Below are 18,964 nucleotides of genomic sequence, written 5' to 3' on the forward strand. Positions count from 1 at the left end.
CCTTGGAGTATATCTGCCAATGGGCCGGGCCCCAGTTAAACACGTTTAGCCCAGGCTCCTCAGGCCATTTATATCCCCACAAAATGCCTCGTAGCCCAGGCGGCGGGCCCGAGCACGATAAGCCCGGCAGGCCCACCGAAACCCGCCGCAGCACATAGGTTAAATTAGAGAAAAACTGAAAAAAAAACAATTGGGCTGGGCAAAAGGAGAATAAATAAAGATAAAAAAAATGATGAATTGGACCAAAATTTAGAGGGATGGTGGGCAAAAAAAAAAAACCTCCGCATCGAAATTTCGAATAATAAAATAAATAAATAAAATCAAAACACTTGGGTTCGAGCGGACCCACGAGGCACGATAAACCCTAACTTGTTGTTCACCTGATGGAGGTTCGTTCCCTTCGCTCGACCACGGCCGCGTCACACGGAACCCCTTTCCCCCCCGCCGCCCCACCCCCGTCCCAGCCTCCTCTGCTCCCTCCGCCCGCACCGCTGCTCGCCGCCACCACTGCTACTCTCTCACTCCTTTTGCACCTCAGCGATCCTCGGCATCCTGCGGACCTGCCCGGCGCTTCTTTTGCTGTGGCGCAGCGTCGTATTTTCTTATGGCTACCAAGGTGAATCTATCCGGCTTTATCGTTTTTCTCTCTTGCCCTTTCCATCTGATACATTTTTCCCCAATTGACATGCCTCGTTTTTAACACGGAGCGCATGACGCTCGTAAGAGAGTCTTACGAATTTCTCATGTCTTGTTCCTGGATTACTGTTTGTTAGTGGCCTCTTATTTAAACCTGATGGGGACTACGGTAGTACAGTACATACCGACTACCGAGTATTAGAAGATTCCCTGATATTCTTATCAATATCGAACATAATTTGTGTTGGAAGCAAGCGGATTGTTTAAGCAATCGTTGATGCATGATGAAGTTTAATTTTCCCACTGCCCTGGCGTCAGGCTGTATATGGACATGGATTTTGTACTGTCAAGTCATACACGCGTCAAATTATGGCCATGGCGGAACCAACATTATAGCTGCAGTTTCTCTAGTTTCCAGCTTTCCATGCCATGCTTTAGTTTCTCGGGAACATACTCACAGGCTAGCAGCATCATGCTGGTTTGTGATCTTCAATTTTTGTTGACTTGCATGGCCTAACTAACTAATTAAGCATCCAATTATCATGACAATGCAACTTGATTATTGTAGCAACTTCATTACATTCTATTTGATAGAGGAAGAAGTGCGATTAAACTACCCTGGAAAAGAATTCATCTATGTGCACCACCGAGGCAACGACAACTGCATGCAGTAGGCAAATCTAATTAAAAGTAGACAAAATAGCTAGTCCCACAAGATAGGGTGAGAAGAACATAATGATAATGATAACACACAATTGACATCCTCACCACATGGTAAGGTAACTGGATGGTTAGAACTTAGAACCAACATGTTCTGTGTCTTGATGTGTGCAAGACAAATTATGCTGGCGTGGTTGTGGGCGAGGCCTGTAAATTTGTTTATTGGTGTGGTGTTACTACTGGATTGATCTTACTGTTTTCATTTAAATGCACTGGTTAGAGAAATTGGATCAACTTAGCTGTAAGATTTCATTTGTGGATATTAACAGGCAGGATTTGACAACCTGCACAACAAGGTTCGGAGATGTGTGGTTAGAATTCTTAGTATTGAAAAAAGCCAAACGGTCGCAATTACTCCTGGCACAATTGTTTCAATGGGAGCCAACTTCTGCTATGTAATAGCACACTCAAGTACGTTCCGGAGGGACTCTAACGCTTATTATGAAGTTGTGTTCCCAGACACCAACAGAACAACAGTGGGGCTTGACATATCCAGTGTAGCTACCTGCAATGACATTGCTGCGTTCTTTATTTTTAATGCTCCATTTTATATCAGTATGGTATATCCAGTTCAATTCTGTGAACATGAGGCTTCAAAGCATCAAGTTGTTTACACTCTTGGATTTGATCAAGATATAAACTATCCAAGTTACTTATCTGATGGCTCTGTGAAGTGAGTTCCCTAAATTCTTCGTCAAATAGTTACGGTTCCCTTTTTTCCTGTCTTACATATTAACAAAAATCCAATTCAGTTTTGTAGGCACGACACAGTTTATTCATGATTGCTGTCCTGATTATTTCACTGTATTTGGGTCACCTGTTTTCGATGCCGACGGTTATCTGGTTGGTTTATGTTCTAGAGATCGAGGTGTCTTGATCACTTATAATCTGGAATCAATTGCAGAACTTATTTCGATTATAAATAAAAGAGAAAAACAGGTACCCTGTTTATAATAAGACATTAAGTAAAGATGTACTACACATTTGACTATTTTTTATTCCTTTCTGTATTTTCTTTATTTGTAGTCCATTGGGGACTTATTGGAATATATAGAAGGCCAAGGTCAAGCTGGCTCACAGGTCCACTGGTTCTAGTGGTAATCATATCAGTGTTGTTACCTGCTGGTGACTGGTGAGTAAAATGACTGTTCTATTTTCTCTTTTTAATTATTTGTACTAATTTACTAGGGAGAAGATGTAGTGGATTGCTGAAATGCGTAGAGAAATACTTTGCTTTTCTTCTTCATTTGCTAATGTGGGAATGCTATTCTAATAGCAATTTAAGAGTTTATATATTGTTCTGTAACATATAGATCGAAGTCAAATATGCAATCAGTACACACCCAACGAACTGCCTTGTGACTTGATTTTGGTATTTGTAAACTCATACAAAGTATCCATTTCTGTAAAAGACTTAAGGAGCCTCTTCTACACAAATCTGCATAAGTCTAGTTCCTTCCCAAAGCCTATGGTGACTCTACTTTCCAACACACATAGTTGAACAGTGTCCCTTCTTTTAGGGGTACTAAAGTCTAAAGTGGAGCCCTTTCATCGAGCTAGAAATGTTTAGTTATTGCAGCAGAAACAGATAAGTGCTACCAGGAATGTATGCCTACCTCCAGCAACTTAGACTTAGACTACCAAAGCATAGGAAAGCAAAATGAATAACTTATGACAAGAGGCCATCCAACAGCAAAGCGAACGAGCCCTTGGCGTAATGGTTAAGGAACAACTCTAGTAGCACTCTTCAGGTCCTGAGTTCGACTCCCCGTGGGAGCAAATTTCAGGCAAGGGTTAAAAAATCCTCTCGCAATCCTAAGGAGGCCACAACAGCTACAACGACCGCAAATGGCAAAGAAGCGGCCCAAAACAGGCTTAAGCTCTTAGGTTTACCGTTTTGTGCATCAAACTCAAGATGATACCGGAGCCAGAGTCCCGAAGTGTTGAAGTATGATTATATTGCAAAGCTCTATCTAGCAATTTTCAGCCACGTTGAGCCCACACACTTCACGCGAGGGCAAGTGTTGAAGTATGATTATACTGCCCACATTACCTAACCAGCTTAGGCTTTCGATGCATGAAACTTGATACTGGATTACAGATCATTTGTGCCTTCTGATTTCGGTCCAACTGGTGTTGTCCATGTTGTAACCTACTATTAGTGCGTCGTGTCACCAACAACCACCTCTACCAAGATCTTTTAATAGCAGCATGGAGCTTAGTTTCTGTATTATGTTTCTGGTTGTGAAATGCTCAAAAGAAGTTATTGTACTGATGAGTAACAAGATGCCTGATGCGTATCTAGTATAGTACATGAAAACAAACTGTTATTCAGTGACCACCTTGTGATAACATGTCTTCCCATTCCAATCTTTTTGTGCATTCTTCAAGAACTTAATTGTTTCATTACATCTGAAGTTCGTGGTACATATATTTGTACGGAATGACATGGCCTTTAACAACTTTAATCTTTTCATGTTAAATGCAGATGATTTACAAGTTCTTGAAGGTGGAGGACCAATACAGGATGGAAACTTTGGTACCAAGTCTTCGGCCAACATAAGCTCCAATTCCAAGATGGGTGTTTAGAGGAAACGGTGAACTTTCTTGTACTAGTTTGTTTGGACTTGCTGCTGGCCTTTTGAGTTGAATGTTGCAACATGTTGGAGTTTTGTGCTACTCTTGTTTTCAATTCGATCTTGGTGGGTTTGCTGGTGGTACTAGCAGATGCTGTTTAGTTTGTTCTGTCTTTTGCACTGCAGTGGTTAACTGGTGCTCCCAGCCTATCTTTGTACTTCTGTTAGCATCTTTAGGGGCATTTTTACAAGGAAAAATCCATGCTGCTGAGGGTAGCTTTGTTTATGAAGTTGGATCACTTCTGTTGTCAAAATTCTTTACAAAACAAGTTCGCGTCTCCCAGTGGCTCAATTATGTACGCATATTCATTGATTGCCATGGTGAAATGCATCAAGATGCTGGATGGAGCGGTCACTTGGAATTTACAAGCTGGCAGCAATGATCCAATGATGATCATGTACTGTTTCAAACAGTCAGCCACAATAAGTTCTTAGATCAATGATTGGATCAAACATTCTAATTCTATTAATTCTGCATATTTAAAACACCTGTTATTTCTTCGAGCATAAAGTACTGCCACTGTGCTCGACAATTTAGTACTCATACTAAAAAAATAAAGAATACAGTTTGTTAATGTTGAAAATTGAGAGTAAACACGATTGAGACAAAGCAAATGATTCAAATGTATTTCCATCGATGATGTCCACTATATAAATAGTGGTACAGAGGGTGCGCAAGCAATGGTCGCGTCCACTCTGGAAGATCTGCACGTGGGAGCCCAACGGTTTGATTAATTGGCAACCGTTCAGTGCTAATACAAGTAATGATTAATTAAATTAATCCTAACACTCCCCCCTAATCAGTAGTACTTGTCCTTGAGTTATCATCATCTTGAACAGAGTCTCTCTTTTCACTTGTTGTGGGAGGAGCTCACCTTGATGTACGTCTGGAGCTTCACCGCCACCTTCACTCGCATGCTTCTCCGACTGCCGAATGTCGTGCGCCAGCTAGTCAGCGTCAAAGGCCCGACGACGCTCTTTGTCGGACGGTGGTCACGCCCGGCAAGAGCCGCCCCGCGGTGTCCTCGATAACGTGCGGCAGGCGACGGCCCGGAGCTGTCCAGCTCCGCGCGACGGCCGACGGCCAGCTCCCTCTCCAGCTCTCGCCGGGCGGCCCTCTCAAAAAAAAAAAAAAAAAAAAAACTCTCGCCGGGCGGCGAGAACTTGGTCAAGTCCCCTCCTGAGGCTGGCCTAGTTGGTCCGAGCGAGGGCGTCTCGCTTCCGCATGCCCTCCATTGGCAGGAACCCCGGCAGTGGCGTCTTAGCGAAACCCGCCATTGGCAGGAACCCCAGCAGCGTCGTCGCTGCAGAAACGCGTACACGCCACTGCAGAGCAACCTCCGGTGCCGTCTCGTTCAGTGGCCGTTCAGCATATATGAAACACGGGTGGTAGTTTATTCTCCAATGGCATGAAGTTATTTCCAGCCGCCCATGACATACCAGCGACGCGCCTTTCGTTGACCCGCCACTAAGAACCGAAGAGACGACTTGTAAAGCTAGTTTTGAAAACCGGACGGGTGATCGAACCGGCGAGCGGTCGAACCGCTGGTTCACCGGTTGAACCAGTGTGGCTTTTTAAGACAATAAAAATATATTTTTTCATAAATGCTGCAATAAAAGGAAAAAAAATGTAGTGTAATGCAAAATTCATATCTCATGTTTTTGTTTTTTTACCATATTTTCACATTTACAAGAAGTGCCAGAAGGGCCGGAACTGGCCCAGCCCAACTGGTAGCACAACCCAGTTGAAATGAAGGCCCAGGAATCGGCCCAACCGTTTTTCCTTGATAAAAAAAGGTCTTTTCCGACAATAGTATACAACAAAGGGTAGCCTAGCTAGCTGGGAGGATCAGTGCGGCGTCCGGTTTCAGTTTTTCCGGTTCGACCGGCGGTCCGGTCCGGTTTTCAAAACTAGGCTTGTAAATGCCGTCGGTACATTAGTTGGCCGCGGTTTCCACGCAGGGCCTCGCGTCGCCCGACAGTATCGTTTAATGGATTCGCTTTCCCTGCTGGGCGGCAGGGGACACTATGGACTCTGGAACGACAACTCGCCCGCTCGCAATTTTTCCACGAGGCGGCCGTCGGACACGTTTGGCCCTGAGCCGCGGCTCCGGCGACTTTCTATCGGTTCGTAACCCCTACGGCCACAGTGGATTTCGTGGCCGCGGCGGCCCCTACGAGGAGAGCGCTGCGGAGAGCGTCGGGGAGTGCGGCGAGGAAAGCACCGAACGCACCACCTCACCAGCGCGGAATGAGGCCACCATGGGTGTGGAGACGAAGGAGCCGCCGTGGAGGACGACGGCGGTGACTAGTTAATATATAGTATTGGGATGGAATAGGGAGGGAGCGTTCGCTCCCTGGCCTTCTGGCGCAACAGGTAAAGTTGCCAGCCTCGCAGAACTAAAGTTGCCACCGTCACAAACTAAAGTTGCTATCTCACGCAACTAAACGTTCGCTCTCTAGTTTTCTAGCATGACGGGACAAAGTTGCCACCTTCACAGGCTAAAATTCCACTCTACATAACTAAGAATTGCCACAGTCCTAAAGTTGCCACCCCACAAAGACACGTGGCACCATCCCAGCCATAATCTTTCCGATCGAATGGCCAATATAGCGTTCACTCCGAGAGACTAAAGAGCGAACGTTCGCTCATTATAAATCCCGTATAGTATTAGTATTTTATTTCTACTATTTACGAATTTGCTATGTATTAGTTTGAAATCACATTTATATGAATCAGTTCAACTTATGATTATGAACGATAATAGAAAATTCAAAAATAAAATCAAAAGTAAAGTTCACAAACAGCACACTAATTAAGATCATAGTTCATACATTCCATCCGTTTAACAAAATACACATTAATTATTAATATATCCCGGTAGTAGCCTCTCCTGCTGTGTTCGGTAAAAAAAATACACATTACACTAAACTAACAGGCCAGTACCCGGCCTCGATCGGAGCCCTTCCCAGCCGGCACGGCCATGCAGATCACCTACTTCAACCAAAATACACAACTAGATAGCCAAAATATACTAGCAGGCCGGGTGCAATCGATCAAGGAGACTCTACCGGCCGGCCGTGCTCTCCACTCACTCGGCATCAGAGTCGGAGGGGAGAATGGAGAGCTGCTCGTGCGCCATAGCGCGCCACGCGAACTCCGACACCTGCTGCTCGTGGGAGGCGGCTCGTCCACGGGCGAGCTCCTCCGCGGCGAAACCAGCGCGGATGACGAACTCCTCGCGTGTTGTCCGGCGCGAGAGCTTCTTGGCGTGCTCCATCAGGCGCTCCTCCAGGCGGTTGCAGTGCGGACAAGAGGCGTTGCGCGGGCGTATGGTGGGACCAACAGGAGACGGCGGCGGCCGGCGCATGGTAGTCACGAGAACGCCACTGGTGGTACGAAGTTGATTAGTACTTATTATTCATCCTCTAGGTTACCTATATAAACTAAAGCACAAAACGCAAGCACTTTCATGTTCATGTTTACATTTCTTAGTTAAGCTAATAACAATTTCGTTCCGAAATTAACAAGTTGCTTTAGGATTTTTTTTTATATCGACCACATTTTGTAGTATATAAATTTTTAGTAATTCAAATTTGATTAAAAATTTCTAATATTTGGCATGGAAACTTCTTTATTTCCGTGGTAGTCTTGCACAGAGAAAAAAAAAGAAATAGGAGACGGAATATACAAGTTGTCTATTCGAAAGGATGTATTAGTTGAAGCTTTAAGAACATTCAGGGCAAATTGACTAACGATGAAGATTTTCTTATGAATCATATGTTTTTCGTTCCAGATTTTTTATGAGGTTATATCTTTTTAAGATTAATTGCCATGCAAAATATAACGATTTCTTGATCAAATTTGAATTCATGGAAATTAAATAACTACAAATTGTCCATTTTCAGTGCATCAATTTTTTGTATTCACGTATGAAATATCAGAATTTAGAAATGAAAACCTGAGTGTAATACCTAAATGTAATAATACATCCAAAAGGCCGGTCCTTTTAATTTTAAAGTATACTTAGAATATATGGCAAATTAAAAGTTGGGTCACGTTTGGTTATAACAGCGGCGTGGGTCTGTGCAACAACTGCCACTGAGACATGCCACACACCAGAGTTTTCGAGTGCTTTCAGAACACAGGCACCAGTTGGTGTTGAAATCCGTGACCGCCACCGGTGATCTGCCCAGTCTAATAAACGGTCGAACCACAGCCTCACATGCGCACTCTCCAGTCTCCACCCACCCCTCTTCCTCTAGTCTCCTGAAGTCTTAGAGCCTGTCCAACCCCAAGCAGTCGAGCCCCCGGCACGAAAAGTTGGCTGGTCGTGGACGGGCCATTCGTTGGTCTTGGACCTAAATGCTCCACCCACGACCAGGCCGATTTTTTCGGCCATGGACGACGGCGAGTACTATCGAAGCATTGTGGCGCGCACACCGTCCGGAAGAGTTGCCGTTGAATCCTTTCCCCATCCAGAGACGTTTGTCAAGCTCGGGCCAGTCTTGTTTGGCGTCGTGCTTGATTAACGACTCTGGCCGGGTTAAGGTTTTTCTGCAGAGGGGAAGATGCATCTGCACGGAGTTGGAGGCGCGTAGTGAAAGCCTTGCCACGGCCACAGTCGTGTGTTACTTTTTTTTTTGCGCCGAGCTTAACAAATGAACGGTGGCCGGGTTAACGATTCTGGCAGAGAGGCGAATTCAGCTCAGCCAGCGGGGAGCATGGAGGCAGAGCAGCAACGCCGGCAACCATTTTCTTCATTCATTTGTAATTTAAATCTCGCGTCGGTCCTAGCCAACCACCTGTCCACGTTCTTTTTTGTTAATCTTGATTAGCAGATGGATGAGGCCCCACTCCCCACGTTCCCCTTTCTCCTCAAGAGTGAGAAGTCAGAACGGGCTCTCTCTCTCTCCGGACTCCGGCCATGGCCATGGCCATCCCCACCTCACTCCTGCCTCTACCCCATGCACCATGGGGCTCTCCCGATTTGGCGTCCTCCGCTCCATTACCGCCGACACCAGTCTGCTCCGCGCCGGATCCTGCTTCCTCCGTCCTGGAACCGCCCACGCTAGCCTCCTCAGCAACGGGACACCACCGCATCCGCCTCGACTTCGGCAGTTCGGCTTCGCATTCACCGACGTCTGCCCCCTGAGGTCCTGTTTGGTCATGGTTGGAATGGTCTATTGCAACCCTGAGTATGGTGGGTTCTCTAGGCAACTGCTCTATTTTCTTCGATCGTGCCACAATTATATGTTTCAGAATTTACTTTAGTAGAATCTGTGAGTATCTTTCTGTGATGATAATCTGCGAGTTTTGTGCCATAAACAACAACAATTTGTGAAATTGCTTGTCAGGTTTAGCAACAGCTTCTCATGTTCAACTTCTATACATATTGTGTATACCATTGCTGCCATATAAACACATGTTAATTGCTTTTCGATTGAGGTGACATGTCTCTTGTTTGATTCTTAGACTCAATTTTTGTGGTGTTGCCGAAGGAGGTAAATCAGTTTTGTGTATGTATATGTTTCATTTTAGGTGAAATATTTAGACTAAATACAAATTGTACTGAGGCACAAATTGTTAACTTAATCATTATGGAAATACTTAGACTAAATACGAATTGAAGTAAGAGGAAGCACTAGCGACATCATTACTTGAGTTGATTCGGCTGATTTTGATAATCTTGGTTCTTTTTACTTTTTATTGATTAATAATATTACAAGTTTTGTCAATTTTAGAAACCGTCCTACCTAATTGATCCGACGGTGGAAAAATAAAAAATACTAAAAATACTAAAAAAATAAAAGTACTGGAAATTATTGGAAGTATCCTGTTTGGGACCCACCGGTCACAAATTCTCCACCAAACTACTCTTCCTCCTCTCGTTTCCTCTCACAGTCCTCTCGCCTCCTTCCCCGACCCTCCTCTTCTCCCCTCCTTCGGTCCTTCCCCGACGCTCCCCGAACCTCCGCGTCCCTGCCGACGCCTCCTCCCCTCCGCCTGCCGCGCCGTCGCCGCCCACCTCGCACAGCCGACCCTCCTCTTCTCCCCTTGCGCCGCCGACGCCTCCTCCCCTCCGCCCGCCGCGCCGCCGCCGGCTCGTGCTCCCCTCGCGCTGCCGCCCGCCTTCCCCTCGGCCGGATCCGGCGTGCCCCGCCCTCCTCCTCCCCCCCGTGCCCCGCCGCGAACCTTCACCGGTCAGATCCGCGCCGCCTAGGCCTCGCCGTCTCCGTGCCTCCTCCTCGCGCGCCGCCCTGGCCGCCGCCGGCGCCCGATTAGAAGGAGGCGCCCGAGGCCTCCTCCTCGCGCCTCCCACATGGTGCTACCCCAAGCTGCCATACAGTTCTCCTATGCAAAATCATCTCTGTACATACAGTTCTCCTATAAATAATCTACGCGTCTGCTGACGAAGAAAATGATCTTTATAACTGATTGATTGTAGGAGTTAGCAATTCTTTATCGAAGAAAAGTAGCACTGCGTAGTTTGCAATTAGTGTATGTTCTACTTCTAAGTTGTTGTTTTCTTTTGGCTTTACCGTAGAGAACTGTATCTCCATGCATTTCTTTCCGCTGTAATAATTTTCATCGTATACTGTTTAAGAAATAAGAAGGTTTTTCATGTTTTCGGTGTAATAATTTTCATTGTATAATGTTTAAGAAATAAGAAGGTTGTTCATGTTTTCGGTCGGTACAAGTTGATGCTTCCTGGCGTTGAACACAATTTGACCCTCTCTAGCCCAAATTAAAGGGAAACTGCAAAGTGCAGACCCAATGCTAACACTTCTTTTAATCTTGAAGGAATGGAAGTTGAAACCAAATACTTCATACTGATATCACAACAGTCATATCAGTACAGTTGTGACATACAACAATATTCCTTTAGTACAGTAGCTAAGGAGAAATAAAATAAATCTGCAAGTATGGTAACCATGCAATTCAGGCACCAGTGTTTCACACTTCAAAATAAAAAATGGAAAGTGTTACATTCCGGAAAGCACTGCATACATCATTACCACAGAACCAAGAGCTAATGATACAAGTCTGAAGCCTTGGGCTGTTGCAATAGAAAGGATAGAATCCTCATCAACACGGCGCTGAATGTAGCAAAGAATCAGGGCTGCCTCTGAATCACCATTGCTCTGGTCAGAAATCAATTTTCTAGCAGTTCTGAAGAGAGGAAGTATAGCATCAGGATTGTAGGTGACGTCAGTGCCTATTATACAATCAAAACCTCCAGAATCGCCAGAAAGCTCCCTGACTTCCTTCATATCATCTTCATCGCCCCAAAATAGCTTCCTAATAAAAATTCTGTTATGCAACTGGTCTAAGTAGATCAATCGATTCTTCATCCCCATCAGTAGCTACAAGAAACTGAGCAAAACTGGCAGCAGCCACTGAGCAGATGCCAGCTGAGCCACAGCCTATCTCCAGCACCCTTTTGCCGGCAACTATGGAGGGATTTTCCGCTAGAAAGACTGCACATGAATTGAGCTGATTCCCAGAGCATTAGACCAGTTGACTTGCAGGTGTGCTGGTGTTCTTTCGTGAGCATTTTAATCTTGAAGTTGTGACTCTTTGCTTTAATCGTAATGGTTTGTGCCTACAAATTGAAAAAAAAGCCAATTCCAGTTACTTCACAAACAATGGCAGCGTTAGAAGTTTACATTACATTAAACAAAAAAAGGGAAACAAGTCAAATTTGTGGCTCAAAAAAGATGCTCAATTCAGCAGTAGTGCAGTACTTTGCTGTTGCTTCTGATCAGAATTCAATTGAAACCCCATACGATGAGGCAAAAGGAACATTATTTTCATATAAAGAAACGGTACAGACCTGCAATTGCAATAAGAACTAACATTTCCAGGTGACTGCATTCGTTACTAAGTGCCAAGCATCAAATTGCAAATCCTTGTGTTTCTGCATGCAGCCAATTTTGACATCAACAGGATCACCCCAGGTGTGCAAAAATCAGTGAACAAGTTTCAAATGCCCACACCGCCAACCGCCACTTACACTGCTGACGCTGCAACTCCGAATTGAAGCCGCCGTCTTAAGCACAGAGTCATATACTTCCTTGTAAGTCACCCATATGTACAGAAAAACATTTTGAAGTAGAGATTTTTATGGAAAAGCTTAGAGTAGAGCTACTACTATCCCATTTAATATCCAAACTACTATGTATCACAATCCTTCCGGTAGGCATGGCAGGCTAGCAGCATTTTACAGAGGAGAGCCTGAACCTGTCAAGGCTTTGCTGAGTATAGAGGTTCTAAACCTCTGTACGAATGAACAAAAGAGTCCTATTGCATCTTTGCAAAAAAAGGAGTACACAGGTTCTGAAGAGGACAACCTGTAGACAAATGAACAAAAGAGTCGTATTGCATCTTACAATATGCAGTTTTCTTGCAAGTTTTTCACATTCTTTTCAAGCCTTGTATACGGTACAAGAGACACTTTCTCCAATCAAGCTCTGTTCTGAAAAGTTATTTGTAGCGGCCTCCAATTCAGACAAATTGAACTTTTTGAGACCTGCATACGGTGTAAAAACAAGTAATCAACACCATACATATACAGAAGCAATAAGAGAATTTGAGAAAAATGATATGACATCTGTGCAGAGGCTATTTTTTTTTTAGAATGACAGAGCATACTGCAAGAGTTTGTGCCAAACGGCCCTCCTGAAATTAGTACATACAGGTTAAGAAAACAAAACAAAACTCAGAGGAACTGTGGATCTATATTAAGGAGATTAGTCACTTTTTAAACACTCAATCGCAACATCACAAGGTAAGCTAAAAAGGTATAGCACACATCACAAATCTGGAATTGAGAAAATTCAGAAAAATAAAATTTATAAATTCAACAGTCATAGTCAATTAGTCATATCATAGTCATATCAAAAGAAGCATTCAAGTTGCATCTTGCGACTAAGATATATCTGTTTCTTATAAAAAAGCAACTGGTAAAGATCAAGTTGCAGCAGTGCTCAATCTAATGTGCACTTCCAGTCAAAAGTTTCTGCTCCTTTTCATAATTTTTGCTAACTAATATTTCTGCTCTGCATATGCTTCCTTTCTGATTCATTTTGATGATCAAGTTCTAGACGCAACCAGATATTGATAAAAAATTACTAATGACTTTTATCTCTTCTAATATCTCAATTTTGATCCGTAGCAATCGCACGCGAACCTTACCGGTGTAACTGAATGCAGAGGGTTCAATTCTTTTATTTTATTGCCATATTCTCTGACAAAAAACAGCAAGCAACCACAAAACAAAACTCCGGCAAAAGCGGGCTGCTCACCTTCTAGCGGAAGATCGGCGTCCCGTCGAAGGAGGGGGAGGCAGCCACGAGTCGAAGGAAAGACATGGCGGTGGCACTGCAAGGAGCCGTCCGCGTCGTCACCGTCCAATCCCCTCTTCAGACCTGCCGATGGGGGATGGCGCCGCGGTGGATCTGGCTGGGCTACATCCGAGGAGGAGCGCGGCCGGCCAACGGAGGCGCCCCACGGGCGGAGGAGAGCGCGGGCGGTGGCGGACGGTCGACGAGAAGGGCTCGGGCGGCGGAGGGGCCTCGCTCGGGCGGCCGACGCTAGGGATCGAGGAATAGAGTTACGGCCCATGAAAAGAAGAAATAACCCTATCAACGGATTCTCGACGATTACCATAAAAGAGCTCAATAATATATGTGCTGATGTGCATGGCATGTTCTTTTTTCTAACTTCTAAAAATTACAATACACATTGTTGGCCCTCATTTCTATTTTCTTGTACACCGTGGCTAACATGATTTGTGTGGTTTCAAGATATAGCTAAGAGCAACTACAACGGTCCCGTCTATTTCGCATCAGCCCTGCCATTTTTTTCGGCCGTAGGGGGGTTGGGAGGCGCCCCGACTAGATTTTGTTTTTAAGGTCTAGCCGGTTCTCAGCCGGCGTTCCCAAACGCCTTTCCAAACCAAATTTTTTGAATCACAATTCAAACAAATTCAATCAAAGAAATAAAAAAAATCAGACGTTTCCTCGGAGCCTCCACAAATGCTCTACCAAATCATCTTGAAGTTGCTGATGAGTGCCAGCGTCTCGAATTTCTTGCCGCCGGGCGAGGAAAGCAGCAAAGGCGGACGACACCTGGTGATTAACATTGGCTAGAGGACCCATCCGTTCATACGGTTCAGTGTCAAACACCGGACATTCCCGCTCGCTGTCAATGATCATGTTGTGTGTTGTAATATAATAAAATCCTTACATGGGCCGGGCCACGATCCTACGTGGCGACGACCGTCAACGAATCCCGAAGACCGGTCAAATCGCTAACAAGGCATAGCCATGCCAACTAAGCGTCGATCAAAGGGTCAAGCCCTCCAAGCCATGGTCAAAAGGGCTAGAGTAAGGGCCAAGAAAGCTCTAGGAGCAAAATTACCACCTTGCCCTCACTTTTCCTCTCCCTCAAGAGTAGTCATGGTCTTTTGTCATGGACCCCTAACCTATAAATACCCCCCATGGGGGCATGTATCATTCACTCCCATTTGGAATAAGATCAAAAGGGAGAGAGCTAGGGCAACTCAAGGAGCCTGCTCTCGAGTGCTTGGGTCGAGCCTAGTCTCGACTCGACCTCAGGGACGCGACTTGAGAAGCCTAGTTTCGAGGTTCCGGGCCGTCTAGTACGACCTCGACTCGAAGTAGAGGGATCGGGTTAGAGTCTCGAGGGTATCCCAACCTCGCTACCTGGGAAGACGAGTTCGGCCCAGGTCCGAGGCGGCCCCTAGAGATCTCTCGCTATAGGCGACTTGGGAAGACGAGTTCGGCCCAAGCGCTTGGCTAACGACCCCCTCGAAGCCTCTCCTAACATAGGACTAAGTCGTGCCCGCAGAGTCGACCGAACCTATTCAAAAAATATCGACGTGTCAACTTGTCCAAGTGTACGGCGACCTTCGCTATAAGGCCGGCGTACACCCCCTACATACTATTCTCGCATTTGTGCCATCGTGCATTGGCACCCCGTACTCCTGTTGTTTTCTAGAACAACAACATTGTGCATGACCACACAGTCAGTCATGACCTCCCAAATCTGATCTTTCGACCAGGTGAGAGCAGGTTATCGGACGATGGCAAATCGAGCCTGCAACACACCAAATGCCCACTCGACATCCTTCCTACATGCTTTCTATTGCGTCGCAAACCAAGATCTTGCTCCTCCTGCGAGTGCGTTTGAGATTGTCTTCACAAAGGTCAACCATCTTGGATAGATGCCATCTGCCAGGTAGTATCCTTTGTTTTACACATGGCCATTGATCTCATAGTTCACCAGAGGAGCAGTGTCTTCAACGAGCTTGGTAAACACATTCGAGCATTGCAGCACATTGATGTTATTGTGCGATCTTGCCGGTCATTTCTTGAAGAGATGGTCTCTTCACAAGAAAGATAAGGCAAAAAAAAGTCCACATTGTACTAGATTTGACCTTTTCTTCACACTTATTTATTTATTTTTATTCATCTAACCATTAATCGTAAGATAAGACAATAATAGATGAGATATTGTATGGTATGTTTTTTTGTTTTTTCTAAATGACATGAAACGCATAAAAAAAGGCTGCATTATCAATTATTGTACATGCCCTAAGCTATATCAAAATACTACTATCGGTATGCAATCATTTTACAGCTACATAGCGTCACTGTTAGAAAACAAAAATCATCCTTGAACTTTGTTACACGGAAGGACCTCATTGCCAGTTTGGCACCAATACCGGCTAAGAGGCGCGAGCGAGCCCCTGGTGAGAGACGAAGGCGAGAGAAAAGAAGAGAACGAGCAACGTCATATGATATCCTCTCGTTCCCGTGTTGCTTGAGCCTTCCTCGTAGGGCCGAAGCGTGGAGGTAAAATCGGAAGGTTTCTCTTCCAAAAAAAAAAAAACCGGAAGGTTTTACAAATGAGTACTCTTTACCAGTCCTTTCGTTGCCCTGTTGCTTCACCCTTCCATAAGCTACGCCTGGTCTGCAGCACCAGCGGCGTGGAGCTAAAAATGATAGATTCCTCTCATGCTTTCGTTGGCGTGTTCTTTGAGACTTTGACTCGTCCTAGCTACTTCAAGTTCATGATGACTGTGCGCATACCTTCTTTCTTTCTTTTGGGCAACCATACAGTCATGCTAAGGACTACGTACCAAAGACACAGTAACTGATGATAATTGGTAACGTGCCAAGACACATAACGTCAGAAGAATGAGGATTAAGCATGATGAACCCGGATCTGGACTGCGGTGGTTGGTGCGGATTGAACTCCAAAATGTCACATTGTCTATAATCTGTACCAGATCATGTACACCATTCATGCAGACGGCTCACAAAAAGAAAAATCTTAGGTAGGTGTTATCATAGACGGCTTGGTGGGTCCTCCTTTTCAAAGAAAAAAAGACGGCTAGGTGTGTGCAGCAACCGTATCACGAGTTCACGACTCACGGGGTAAACAACAGAGAATGGATAGTAAAGCTTGGCCTTTCTATTACCCAGGGAGAACAGTCACACGAAAATGGTAAAAAGTTAAAATAGTTGCAGTAAGTCACATGTATGGTTACTTGCGTTGGGGCAGTACTCTTTCCCAGCGGCTGTTCATCTTCATTGTAGCTCTCTTTATTCTCCGGTTCTCCCTACTCTTCTCTCCCAACAGACGTTCATCTTCATTGTAGCTCAACGCACCTTCTCTCTCCTCTTCCTCTTCGAACGATCATGAGTGAGATTATACTTCTGGAAATATTTTTGTCGTGCTTGACACTGTATCCTTATAGGTTAACTTGAGTTCAGTTCTTGCTGTTTACATTTTGTTTATATAGGTGGCCAGGCTGGTGATGAGCTGCACGGCGCACAGGAGGGTGAGGAGAGCCATGCCCCAGTCCCAGATCAGGTGCGAGTGGCATCGGAAACACAACTAGTTCAGCGAACGTTCGAAAACCACCACCGTTCGGTAGTTCGGATATTCGTCAAAGGTGGAAAAAGGAACACACTGGGCACTGGCTTTGTTGTTCACCACGATGGAGCAACATGTTTAGTGTTGACCTGCTACCACACTTTTCAAGGATTTGATCAAGGGCACGGCGATCTTCAGATTTCGGTTAACTTCAGTGGTATGGCTGATGATGTTCCTGCTCAAGTGTTTCGTAGCACAGCGAATCGAGATCTAGTTCTGCTTCGGGTCCTTGGAGATCTGCCGAGCTGCTATCCCCCTGTGGTGTTCTCCGATGAGATGAATGTATCTGGGAGAGATGTTGTTATGATTGGATTCTTTGGCGTTGACAGTGCATCCATGCTCGTTGAGCCGGGCGCATCACGTGGCCGTATAATGTAACTTCCTTTCCTGAAATTAGTAGCGAGCCTATAGATTTGTTGTCATATAAATATGTAGATCTGTTTTGTTTCTCCCAGGGGTGAACCTGTTGTCAAGCAAGCTGAACCCATCTGCGAACACATCATCTCCAATTACACGATAGAGTCTGGAACATCAGGAGGACCGATCTTCATGGAAGACGAGGTAGTTGGGGTCAATGCTGTAGTTGATATTGGGAAGGTCGCAGCTATCTCTGTGAGAACAGTAAAATCAGTGCTGATGAGCTGGATTGAGGGTAACAACGTACGTTTATATATATAGTGAGGGTAACAACGTACGTTTATATATGTAGTGAGGGTAACAACGTACGTTTATATATATATATATATAGTATTGCCGGTGAGATTATTAACAGTTCTGTTTGCTTTTGTCAGGGTCAAGACATCAAAATCCCGGACATGCTTCGATTGATTGCAAGTAAAGCCCCTAGGATCGAGAGATCGGCAGAAGTATGTTCGTCATCGGCGAGGAGGTAAGCAGCTTCTTCAGCTATATTAGGCTTTTCCAGTAACTGTCAAGTGCGATCTAATTTGATCTCAGAGAGAGAGAGAGAGAGAGAGTAGCGCTGGTGCAAATTCCGGCCATGTGTACCATGCATGTCTCTAATATATATTGGTCTTTTCCATCCCCAAAAACAGTACTGGTGAGTCAACGACTTGATTTGGAGCAAAATCAGATGCTGTCAAGACTCAAGAGTGCGCAAGAATTAACCGGAGAGCGAGAGTCCTCGTTCTTTCTAGCTAGTTTAATTTTAGTGGCATTTCGCAGGGTCCACTAGTTTAATTGTTCAGAGTCCTAGCTAGTGCTTTCTTCTCTTGTTTAATTTTAGTGTCATTTCGCAGAGTCTACTTATTTTTCTGAATTATCAAATGCTTGCAGTTATTTTATAGCATAGACTGTGCGAGGGACTTCTGTTATATGTATGCTGCACCGTTAAGTTTGTTGGACTCGGATTTTATCACTAATTCACTATTTAGTTTGTTATGGACTCCTCCAGTCCTGCTGCGCCCTTAATTACCGTCGTTTTTCCATCCTTGTTCCCGTTTCTCTCAAGTCTCAATGGCCGGACACCCAGAAACTATAAATCGAGCTCGGCCTCAGCGGACAGCACATTCACTTGGGATTCTTTACTGCCCATGCGACGCCGTCACCACTTTGCTTCCTCCAGCAGCCACGCTCTCCCTGTGGAGCACCGGCCACCGCCGGCCTCCTCGCTGCACTGGAAAACATCTATTACTATATATTAAATTAGAATCGGTGGTGATTGCCGATGACGTCGTACATCAACTTCATTAACCTCTCTCTTGTCTTTCTGACCGGCACTCGCCGCCTCCTCCAACCGCTGCTTCTCCTCCCTCCGCCGCAAGCCTCGCGTCTCGTTCTGCACGCCGCAGCCGCCCTCCTCCTCTGCGAGCGCCGTTTCCGCCGGCAAAGATCTATGGACGGCCCGTCGCTGCCGCGCTCCTTCCCTGCGCACGTCGTCGTGGAGACTGGATCCACCGCCGCCGCCATGGATAATAAACGGTCTGAGATAGAGTCGATGAGCCAGTCCATCGGGGAAGATGAGGTGGACGAGCCGTGGAGA

The 18,964-nt window shown here is 45.3% G+C and overlaps 2 protein-coding genes and 1 long non-coding RNA gene across 5 annotated transcripts; 2 read left to right on the top strand and 1 right to left on the bottom strand.

Moving 5' to 3' along the window:
* The first annotated feature begins 414 nt into the window (after window positions 1-414).
* On the top strand, window positions 415-4,239 carry LOC100842586. Its single transcript, XM_010239905.3, has 5 exons — window positions 415-616; window positions 1,626-2,029; window positions 2,109-2,295; window positions 2,383-2,488; window positions 3,845-4,239. Exons 1-4 carry the CDS (start codon window positions 605-607, stop codon window positions 2,449-2,451), a joined length of 672 nt encoding a protein of 223 aa, XP_010238207.1. The 5' UTR covers window positions 415-604; the 3' UTR covers window positions 2,452-2,488; window positions 3,845-4,239.
* A 6,561-nt stretch (window positions 4,240-10,800) lies between these two features.
* Window positions 10,801-13,760, bottom strand: LOC104584682. 2 transcript variants are annotated; one of them, XR_732586.3, is made up of 4 exons: window positions 13,302-13,758; window positions 12,011-12,526; window positions 11,831-11,914; window positions 10,801-11,599 (listed from the first exon to the last, which is right to left on the bottom strand). It is a non-coding gene; the product is annotated as an uncharacterized LOC104584682 (long non-coding RNA). The 2 variants fall into 2 exon arrangements; XR_732585.3 differs by having other exon boundaries at window positions 11,831-12,526; window positions 13,302-13,760.
* A 2,735-nt stretch (window positions 13,761-16,495) lies between these two features.
* On the top strand, window positions 16,496-18,363 carry LOC100829139. 2 transcript variants are annotated; one of them, XM_014902508.2, is made up of 5 exons: window positions 16,496-16,728; window positions 16,829-17,336; window positions 17,418-17,523; window positions 17,754-17,851; window positions 18,018-18,363. In XM_014902508.2, exons 1-5 carry the CDS (start codon window positions 16,725-16,727, stop codon window positions 18,037-18,039), a joined length of 738 nt encoding a protein of 245 aa, XP_014757994.1. In that variant the 5' UTR covers window positions 16,496-16,724; the 3' UTR covers window positions 18,040-18,363. The 2 variants fall into 2 exon arrangements, with proteins under 2 accessions (XP_014757994.1, XP_003578174.1); XM_003578126.3 differs by having other exon boundaries at window positions 16,505-16,728; window positions 17,418-17,622.
* Window positions 18,364-18,964: the final 601 nt, after the last annotated feature.

Source organism: Brachypodium distachyon, chromosome 4 (assembly GCF_000005505.3).
Source record: "Brachypodium distachyon strain Bd21 chromosome 4, Brachypodium_distachyon_v3.0, whole genome shotgun sequence".
Lineage (NCBI taxonomy): Eukaryota > Viridiplantae > Streptophyta > Magnoliopsida > Poales > Poaceae > Brachypodium > Brachypodium distachyon.

What these genes read in the sequence shown, in the direction of transcription:
- LOC100842586 (XM_010239905.3), top strand. An exon ending in TTATCTGATGGCTCTGTGAA is followed by an intron (nt 2,030 to 2,108) that starts GTGAGTTCCCTA and finishes AATCCAATTCAG; the next exon opens with TTTTGTAGGCACGACACAGT. An exon ending in TAAATAAAAGAGAAAAACAG is followed by an intron (nt 2,296 to 2,382) that starts GTACCCTGTTTA and finishes CTTTATTTGTAG; the next exon opens with TCCATTGGGGACTTATTGGA.
- LOC100829139 (XM_003578126.3), top strand. An exon ending in GCATCACGTGGCCGTATAAT is followed by an intron (nt 17,337 to 17,417) that starts GTAACTTCCTTT and finishes TGTTTCTCCCAG; the next exon opens with GGGTGAACCTGTTGTCAAGC. An exon ending in TGTTCGTCATCGGCGAGGAG is followed by an intron (nt 17,852 to 18,017) that starts GTAAGCAGCTTC and finishes CCCCAAAAACAG; the next exon opens with TACTGGTGAGTCAACGACTT.